General features: G+C 34.3%; 1 protein-coding gene and 1 long non-coding RNA gene across 2 annotated transcripts in view; both read right to left on the bottom strand.

Moving 5' to 3' along the window:
* Positions 1-2,658: 2,658 nt before the first annotated feature.
* LOC116556800 lies at positions 2,659-7,576 on the bottom strand. The gene is made up of 2 exons (XR_004271165.1): positions 6,880-7,576; positions 2,659-5,472 (listed from the first exon to the last, which is right to left on the bottom strand). It is a non-coding gene; the product is annotated as an uncharacterized LOC116556800 (long non-coding RNA).
* A 615-nt stretch (positions 7,577-8,191) lies between these two features.
* The window catches only part of IL1RAPL1 (interleukin 1 receptor accessory protein like 1), a 1,311,893-nt gene continuing 1,309,519 nt past the window's right edge, over positions 8,192-10,565 (bottom strand). Inside the window, exons 10-11 of the mRNA XM_032285796.1 lie at positions 10,238-10,408; positions 8,192-9,792 (exon numbers count right to left, since the gene is read on the bottom strand). Of these exons, the coding sequence (XP_032141687.1) occupies positions 9,074-9,792; positions 10,238-10,408 (890 nt within the window). The 3' untranslated portion in view covers positions 8,192-9,073. The remainder of the gene's footprint in view (positions 9,793-10,237; positions 10,409-10,565) is intronic.

The following is a 10,565-nucleotide window of genomic DNA, read 5'->3' as shown; positions in this document are numbered from 1 at the left end:
TCTGGTTGTTCTGTGGATTCATGTGAAGGGCTTACTTTAAAAATACTAACATTAGGTACAAACACAAGACTGCTTGGTTATGTCTGAATATTTGGGACTCTGGGCCTTTCTAAACCTTCCCAAGTGATTCTGAGTGAATCTAGGGCTTCAAGTTATTGTTGATAGATCCCTTAGAAGGATCCTATGAACAATTTCACCCCTCACTATGCCAAAGTTATTTCTATTCATACATTATAGTATTTAGTAATACATTTCCCATTTCATTTAGGAAAAGTACACTGACAAATGGATCTTAGTTCAGGCCTGAGACCACCTAAGAAATGATTTGCATTCTGAGCCCAGTTTTCAAGTCCATAGTTGTTATATTGACAAGAACAATATTGTTTCTTTTTTTTGGCTAAATGATGGTACAATTGCTTTTTAGAAGTCACATGTTCAATAGCAAAGCTGGAATCGGCTTTCTTAGCTAACTTTATTTATAAAGAACAATATTGTTCTTTGTTGTCAAGAACTACAGAAGTAGGATATTTCTTTGCTTAATTTAAACCAGTTATTGATTTTCATAATCTTATAGTGCTGTCATTTATCATTTATGCTGGCTTTTGTGTGTTTTTCTGTTCTGTTTTTTGAGATGTTTCACCTTTTATTAATATTTCTTTGTATATTTATTTTTTTCAGAGGTTAGAAAATTGGCCGCAATTTTTCCATAAACCAGTCATTCACAATCTTGATGACTTTTGCCATATGTCATCTTTCCTAGAATATTATTTACCTATATTTTAATTTAAATCATGGTGTGTATATTATTCCACAATGTAAGCAAAACTATTGACAGTATCCTTAAAGTCTTGCATTTGATGTACTACTTAAGTTTTTTAAAAAATACTGGCAATTTTTAAATCAAATACAGAGCTACTCAATTAATATCTCCCTCTGTGTACCATCAAAACCCAACTGACACATCACTGAGGAAAAAAGTATCTAATTTAGTCAAATAGTTATTATTATATAATGATTATTATAATTATTATAATAATTGTTGGTCAAATTGAGATGTTCTCTATCCTTTGGAATCTTACTCAACCCTTCCCCACATACACATCTGGGTTCTGCAGTACCTACATTGCCTTAGAACGGTGACACCTGGCATTAAGCATTGATAGAAAATGCAATCTTAAGGAATTTGTTTAAATTACTCTTACAGGCCATATATAAATGCTGAAAATCCCACAGCAACAAGTGATTGGGTCATCAATATTATAATTTTCCAATTTTTTTCTCCTTCTCCCTTTCTATTTTGCCCATAAATATAGAGATGATATTAATTAGGTATCTTCTGGAGATAAGATGTCTCATTAATATCAGTTTTCTTTTTTCTTTTTTTTTTGAGATGGAGTCTCGCTCTGCCACCCAGGTTGGAGTGCCGTGGTGTGATACTGGCTCACTGAAACCTCCACCTCCTGAATAGTTCAAGTTATTCTCCTGCCTCAGCTTCCCGAATAGCTGGGATTACAGGCGTGCACCACCACACGCTGCTAATTTTTTTATTTATAGTAGAGATGGGGTTTCACCATGTTGGCCACGCTGGTCTTGAACTCCTGACCTCAGGTGATCCACCTGCCTCAGCCTCCCAGAGTGTTGGGATTGCAGGCATGAGCCACCGCGCCTGGCCCAATATCAGTCTTTTAACCATTTGTCAATAGTATGAATGCAATTAAAATTCCTGAGAATTTATGTGTGTGTCTGAAGTGCACAAACAATCCCAAACTTTCTTCAACTATAGAGGTCTCTCCTGATATTTTGAATAATGGGTCATATGTTATCATATGATTCACAATTTAAAATATACTATGCAAATTATATACCAATTCATGATCTTTATAACATTTTACTTTTTCAATAGAGGTTATTTTCTCACATTTAAAAATCCTACTGAGGTAGAAACGGCTTTAAGAAAGTTTAAATATGTTAATTACTTTGAAATCCAATCTAAAATAACCTTATGGGGCCTTTTGAAACTATTACTTTAAGTTTTCATAATGATTTATGTCTTCTTCATCTTTGATGAGTGTTTCTTAAAAGGCTGCTTTCTTAAGATGTGTATTCTGCTTAAACAGCTCATTCTTTCTAAGAGGCTATGGTTGTTCACTTGTTATGCTTATGATGGAAAGATTTACCACCACTCTACTCCCCCAAAATAAAATAAATAATAAGGTTATTTATCTTAAAATAAAAAGTAAGGCCCAAAACATTTCCCTTTAGGATTGACTGTGCCCTACAAGTAGAGGCAAACAGAGTAGAAAAACAAGATGATTAAAGATCTTGGTCGCTTTAAAATGTTACCTGAGGGGATTTGATTTTAAGGTCATTATGTGAGTAGTACCTTAAAAGAAAGGAATAAAATACCTGGGGAGCAAGAAGTAAGGAGAAGAAACAGCAAAGAAGGACTCACATGATATCATTCCTTTCATTTCTGTCTCTCAAATAATTTTATAAAATAAAGGGAAAAATGTGGAATTTAACCTTGAGAAAACCATTAATGTGATAATGACTTTTAAGATACTGAGTTACTGATTCAAACCTCTCCTTAATCCAGTAGTGAAGAAAAAAGAGGGATTTTAAATGGACTTGATTTTTTAAGATGGTTTTTGTTTTTTGGATTTTCTTTTTTTCCAGCCAACTGGGCATTCTTAAGACTCTTTTTTTCGCAATCACAATAGGAATTAGGCCTAAGAATTATAAGTTTATACAGACACAAACAGAGAGGGAAGGAAAAGTATAACAAGAGTTATCAAATTAACAAACATACTTACATATGTTCCAACAACACATTTTAATTTATTTTCATCTATGATCAGGTAGAAACCAGAAGAAACATTTGTAGCTTAATAAATAATTTAATTTCTTGAATTTCTATGTAACATATAAATTTATTTTTACAGGATATATAGAGAGCATACTCATAGAGAGCAACAGACTTATGAAACGACTATAAAACACAAATTAATTTTGAGTTTAAAATTTCTCATTTTTACACTTGTATTTATCTATTTTCCTATTGCTAGTCAAAGCAAAACCAAATATATAATTGTTAAGTATTCTAAGAAAAAAAGAAGCGCCTCCATCACCTACGCATGAGTTACATACATTCTAGATTGTACAAAATCAAGAGGGTAGGCAAAACTAAAGGGAAACACTATGTAAAAATGCACTTTTTACTGACTGTTGAACAGATCTGAGAGTGTCTGAGTTTCAAATATGACTTGAACACCAGCAGAGGAAAATGATTCCATCAATTTTCCTATTTGGGTTCTTTCAAACTCTGAAAGTGTAAAAGTTTTTGCACTTCAATAGCAGATTATGTGAACATACCTCCACTACTTTGGTGGAAAGAATACACTAAGGATTCTAGTTAAGAGGAGCATATACTGCAAGGAATATGGACAACCACCCATGTATCTTAACATTAAGATATCTTCATCCCAGTTGAGAATTAGCCTAAACAGTCACATCTGATCTCCCCAAATTTAATCTCTCATTGACTAGTAAGGATAGATCCAAATTACTTTGCCACATATTCATGCACTATGTAATAATGTCATTTCACATTAAGTCTTTTTTTAATGACACAGCATGCCCTTTGAAACAATGTTATCTGGATTATGAAGGTTAAAATTTACACAACAATATTACATGTAATACTCTCAAGTTCATGTGCAGTTTTTCGGATTCTATTCATTTAGTAGTGGAGAGAACATAGTGTGATAATTTTTTAAGAATGTTTCCCTTTGTTAAAAAGAGAATACGCTTCAGGCTTATGTAACATGGGGATGCATCAATGAAGATAATAAATCGTAGAAAAAACAATAGTACTTTACTTACTGTGATGAAGAATTCAGAAACATGAGTTTGTCAGTGGACTCAGAGGCTATTTAGAGAAAAAATTTACCAATGCGCAAGAGAAATACACACACACACACACACACACACACACACACACGTTCAGAGCATGGAAGGAAGAAATGATATTAGAATATTGGAATTGAGCTCCATTATTTTTAGTCTGGGCATTTTCTATGGATGTGACAGAAATTTCATGATGACAAGGCACATTTGATTAGGATTAGGATTAACTCATCATCATCATCATCATCATCATATTTTTCTCTTGCTTCCTTAAATTTAATTATATCTAACAGCTCCTTGTGACAGTATATCAATTTATTAACATAGAATAAAATTTCACCTTGCTACCAATTGCAAGTAAAAGGTAAAACTTTAAATAATCACTACCTAACTTTATTCTCAAAATATTTCACATTGCTCCAAAGTCACATCATAAGTCATGAAACTGGCAAAACCATAATTGCTGAAAATGAAATATATAAGCACTTCTAAATCTTTGCATAAAACAACTTGGTGAGTTTTTCTTTTTTTTTTTTTTTTTAGAAAAACTTGTCAAATGGTTGTTTTTTCTTTTACTGTACTGGTTGAACTCTTAGTTATATTGTAGTAAAAATAAACACAAATCAGGAAGAAATTTACTGAAATAAGTCATCATTGCCAAATTATATAATTTCACATTCACCCCAAACTATTTTTAGAATGGGTAAAGACATGAGTAAGATTATCACAACAATGATAGCCAATTGTTTTTATCTGAACATGAATTATTTGTCATCATACAAATTTTTTGTTTACTATAGGCTAAGTCTCCCAAAACATCAGGCTATTTTGGAAGGAAACTTGTCTCTAGTAGAACAATAATCATCTCCTGGGTTTTTGTGAATGAAGGTAGAGAGTGGTATATAAAACAATGCCTGCAAGACATGTGGGTTTATCTGAATATCAGTTTCTGAGAATATCTTCTAAATCCAAACATCAATAGCTTTTTAGGTGATCGACATTTTGAGACTCACATTTAGATGAACACAGTTTTACACACATTAACAATTTTGTCTGGAATTTCAAGGGCTTCGTTATTTTATTCCTTTTTATAGACCCAAGGTATCTTTGAACACAAGATTAAGCTCTATTATTAAGGATAATCAAACTTTGATTATTGGTTACTTTCTTTGTTCAGAACAATAAAGTGCAAAGGATTTATGATAAGACAAGGCATAGCCTCTGCTTCCATTGACAAACTTCTCCTTTTAGGGATTCTAGTTGCATCACCATCTTTTGGTAAAAATTGTATGTACTGCTAGAAAAGTTTTTCAGCAACAGGGAATATGTGTCTGTCTGTAGATGGGATTTCTAACATATTTAATAATATTTCACCTGTATTAGTCAGCTATGTCAATAATGAGATTAATGAGAAAGCAAGTTCAAATCAGAGACAGGAGAAGGGGTTTTCCTCTTCCATGTCTGTGTATTCTCTTGGTTCCAGTCAGTCATTTCATTTGTATAATGCTGATGCTATCCTTTGAATTTCAATAGGCTTTCTTCTGGGACTAATGATACAAACTTAACCTAATAAAAAAAGAAAGAAATTAATCTCAAGATTAAAAAAAAATACTCCTTAGAAAAAAGAGAACTAGGGTATCATTCCAGAATCCAAAAATAATTCACAAATGTATGAATCAATGTTTTCCTAGAAATGATGATCTTAATTTATATAAATGATATCTGAAAAGTTAATGACTATTCTAGGACAAACAAGACTTACAGTTTAGGGGTTGGTTCAGTTAATATTTGATTTTGTTATAAAATGCTAGATAGTAATGAAATATGGAAAAAACCAGCATCTATATTTTAAGATTAAGTTGATAGGGTCCAAATACATATACTATGAAGAAAGCAATTATCACAAAGTGGTTAACTGTTTGAACAGTTGAGTGTTTAGCTACAGAAATAAAGTAGATTCAGGTCTCTTAAATCATCATGTCTCAGATTTGTTTCATAGAATTGATCTAAACTTAAATCAGTTGTCTATATGAGATACAAATGTCTTCTCTGCCCACAGGAGACCTAAGGAATGGAGTACAAATTAAATAAGCAAAGGTTTGAGCACCAGAATAAGGGACAGGATACTCATAAGCAGCAAGTAGAGGTTACACTAAGGAACCAGATGATCTTTTGAATCCACAACGTGTCGTTCAGAGCTCGAGCAGCAACTGATGAAAAACAGGCAATACCAAACATCACATATGTCCAAGTCTGGAAGTCCATTCTCTCCCCCAGCTTGGCTAACATATTCACATTTTCAACTGTGTTTTCACAACTAGAATATTCTTATCCCCCACAGCCCCCACTGAAAAAAGCAAAGGATGAAGCCTAAGCACTAGGGGAAATAGATTTTTTTTTCTCTTTTTATTGTGAGTTCTAACAGAACTTTTGTTAAACATAGAGCACGTGAACACATGACAGTTTCCTTCGTTTGTTCTCACATGGAGCTGATAGAGGAATACTTGGGAGGAATGTTTCTAAAGCCATAGATAGCTTCTTTTGCATTTATTTCATTTTTTAAATATGACAAAGCATTAGAGGAAAAAGAAGTTTCATAAGTTGTGAGAATATCAAATATTACCCATCAATCCCTGAATCATGCTATTCAAAGTGCTTAAATCTACACTAAAAATAGAACAAAAAATGTACTCCCAATGCAGCTAAATTAACACCTATGGATGCCTAAAATATGACTGTGGTCTGATTACTTCCTCTACATTGATTCCACACTTCCATCGTGCACTTAAAGAAAATTTAAAAAACAAAGAGATAAATCAGGCCATTGCCATGTTTACAGTTTTCTGAGCACTGGGGGAGTTTGGAATCCAGTCCAATGAGGTACACTGCCACCAGTCCGTGACAGCTGTCCATAGTAGAAAGTAAACAAGGGCCTTCTCAGATTCTGAAAATAACCCAATGTGCAAAGCTGACCTTAAAGTTTTATGTGTCCTTGCAGCTTCACTTCTGGTTTGTGAAAATGTGACACATATCCGAGGGGAGAGAACGGGAATAAAGAACAGATTGTAGAGAAGGACCCAGGTGAGTTGTCAGGGAAATAAACATTTTTTAAGCAAATAATAATCAATGCACATCCCAAGACTCCTTTACCTTGTCACACAGATACTGAGACCTTTGCATTGTTACAAATGCTTATACTTCTTTCTCATATATTTGCAAATTAATCTCACTTTCCCCAATGAACCTTATTGCAGTTTGCACTTTTGTGTGTGTGTGTGTGTGTGTGGCCAAGTGACACCTTACTATTGTGACCAAAACTGTAGAATTGTTTTCTCATTAAATGTTGGTAGGAATAAACCAAACATACAATAGTCACTACACGAGCCCACAGATGATGATGAGATGGGAATTCCTACAATGAATCACTAAATTAATATATAAGTTCTATTATCAGTGTTTTATCACACTGATTTTTTTAAAAACTAAAAGCTACATAGGTAATATTTCTTTTTAACAACTCTGCCCTCTGCAGATTCCTTTGTGACTGATTTTGTATCAACCTTCACATGAATATGAATTAGCTGCTTATGTCATTGATTTCAAACATAAAGCTAAATGAATGAATTTCTTGGGAGCATCAGCTTTCTGTTTTCTGAAAGATAGAATTATATAGCTAAAATAAAGCAAATTCTTTATACAGTAAAATTATTTTAAATACTTTCTGATCTAATTTAAAAACTATTTTGTATAAATAATGTTTATTTTGAAAATACTGATCTCTGTTGGTATTCATATGTTTGCCCTCCTGAGTTCTTAGACACCTTCATATTAATAAGTGTTGTTTATGTCCACAAACTGAAACCACTTAATTCTTAATGTAGTGTTGAAAAGTAAATACAAGCGAGTTAACATTTAATTACAAGGGGGCCACACAATAAGTTTCACAGATTTTCTCTGACTTTTTAGAAAATAACATTTTGTATAATACAAGGTGACAAAACATATTTGATAACACATCCTGTCCTTCCCTTTGGTTTGGAAGCCTTCAGTGTAAATTTCATTTTGACTTGCGTTGATTCACTCTTTTGAGTTAACTTGCCTGGCATTTGCACATAATCTCATTTGCAGAGAAATTATAGAGGGAAAAGAGGAAGTAGAATATTAAACAAAAACAGCCACAAACACATTCATGCCTTTCCAGGAAGTGATCAAATATAGGGCTTGATTTTTTTGTTGTTGTTTTCTGTTTTTTGGTTTTTTTTGTTTGTTTGTTTTTGTTTTGTTTTTTTGTTTTGTTGTTTTTATATATATTTATATTTATATATATATATATATATATATAAGGGTACATCAACTCATTTAAAAAACGAAAATAACACTCTTCCCCAATTTCATGCCCTTGATCTTCTCTTCTTAGCACTCTGTAGCGGTCACTGTGAAGTGATTAGCACACTTTTGGGTCTAGAGTGTATTCTGAAGAGCAGTGACTTAAATGTTAAGACAGTTAGACCCACTCCCACCCCTCCACAGAGTTTACACATCATGCCGCCATTAGCAAGGTAGAGGTGGGAATGAGGTGGGACAAGGAAGAGATTCAGGGCTCTGACTGGTGGGGCCCTCCTGTGAACACGTGTTCTTCTCATCTGTTTTTTTCCCCGAATGGCAATGCTGGCATTTGTTGCACTGTTCTCTGAAGGCCGACGTGGCCCAGTTGATTTTAGGCAGAACCCGAGAAAGGATCCGGTGCTCCTTGTCCCATCGGATAGATTTGTCCAAGCACCCCAAGGAATGTTAAAAGCAAAATAAAATTTATAAAAAAGGAAATAAAACAAAAACCCATTCTAAAACTAAACTAATGAAGCAAAAAAAAAAAAAGGGTTTTCTATCTACACATCAGTCTCTTCTTTAAAAAAAAATGTAAATTTACAAATTCCAATGACATACAAAACAAAGTCAAAAAATGTAATGGTAAAAGACATGGTAAAACACGAAGATACTGATGCTACAAAGAAATTCCAAAAAACATATGTACAAGACCCTGTTTTTCCTCGTGTTCTAGAGATTGTAATGCATGTTTTTTAACAGCAGCAGTCGAGGATTTAGTTCCAGGCACTGGACTGCAGATTCTACTCAAGCTCCCAGGGACGGGATGTCCCTTGCTTTTCTGTCACCAAATCACACTGGATATACTGGTCTCCCTTGGCAACAGCGGCAGGATGGCACTGTTTGTGTGGGCTTCATCTGGATTCTGCTCCCTGCTTGTTTTTGTCTGTGGCCGCTGCCCGTTGATGAGTGTCATAGGGATGTTACAGTAGGTATGCTGATTTCCTATGGAGGTAAGAGGCAGGGTGCCGGTAGGAGGTACATCGTACTCATAGCTTCGGTAGTAGTGTTTCTGACGCATTTGTGAATGGTACGTGTTGTGAAAGGTAGAACGGAGATCTGGATGGGCAGTGGCTAGAGCTGTGGAGGTGGCCGCAGCCATGGAAATGGCTGAGACAGTCTGCAGCTCCCCAAAGGGCCCTTGCTCACTGACATCTAAAGCCTGCTCATGTGTAATGGGTTCTATCCTCTTAAAAGGCATTTCGTACTGTAAACGTTTCCAGAACTTAGAGTTCAACTTGTTGCATTTTGGTCCGTGCCATTTAATGACCGTCAGGAGCTTGATGGTGTGCTTGAGGGCCTCCACCTCCTGGTAGTTCATAATTCCTCTCAGTTCACTGCATTCAATTAGTATCACTTTAATTTCTCCAGTCACAAGCATATTTCGAAGTCTGGTTTCCAGCTCAAAGATGCTCCAGCCTCTTCTAACTACGTAATTTGGGGTCATGACAATAATCAGCCGCTTGCTTTGATCTACACATCTTGCCACATCTTCAATGTATGCTACAAAAGATAAAAGAGTGCATCAGAATGAGTGAATGGAAAATTTGGTCCAGAAAGTCCCAGTAGATTCTCTCTTTCAGAAATTAAATGAAAATAGTTTGTTGGGTAACACTTTAAGCAGATGAAAATTGCTAATGATCACTGAATAGAGTTTGGGACTTGCTTCTCCTAGTGTCAGCAATATTTTTCCCAGTACAAATCTCTCATTTGGTTTCTTTCAATGTCAAGGCTCATAAAATGAGATGCTTTATACAGTAACGGAATATCTTTTCTGAACTAGCAAAAATTAAATTTCATGTGAACACACAAAAACATTTCTTTCTTGGGAAACTAACAGATACAAATTTTGAAGTATAGAGCCAAACATTAAAATTCCATGAAAAAGTGATGACTACACAGACATTCACATGAATATGCACACTCTCAAATGAAAACATTAACTTACTTCCAGTTGGGATTAAATCTCTATCTGGAATAAACAACTTATATCCATAATGCTTTTCAAGCATATCAGGTAGGATTTCAAGGGCAAAACGTTCTTCTTCCCCAGTCTCTTGATTCCACTGGTCAGGATCCACTTTGGTGTATGATAAGTATGCATCATAATCTTTATTGTCTGTCATAATAAATCAAAATAAAAGTTTAAGTCACTACTCTACAAAGATAACAATCGGACATGGAAACATGCACATTTTTTCATAGACATCTTCAAATGTCCCATTTCTGAAAGACCAAAAAAGGAAGCCTTCATTAATTTTCATTAAGAGTTCAAT

The sequence above is a fragment of the Sapajus apella genome, unplaced genomic scaffold (genome assembly GCF_009761245.1).
Source record: "Sapajus apella isolate SASKATOON/1434 unplaced genomic scaffold, GSC_monkey_1.0 scaffold17, whole genome shotgun sequence".
NCBI classification, from domain to species: Eukaryota; Metazoa; Chordata; class Mammalia; order Primates; family Cebidae; genus Sapajus; species Sapajus apella.
This window is presented reverse-complemented; position numbering and strand designations above follow the sequence as displayed.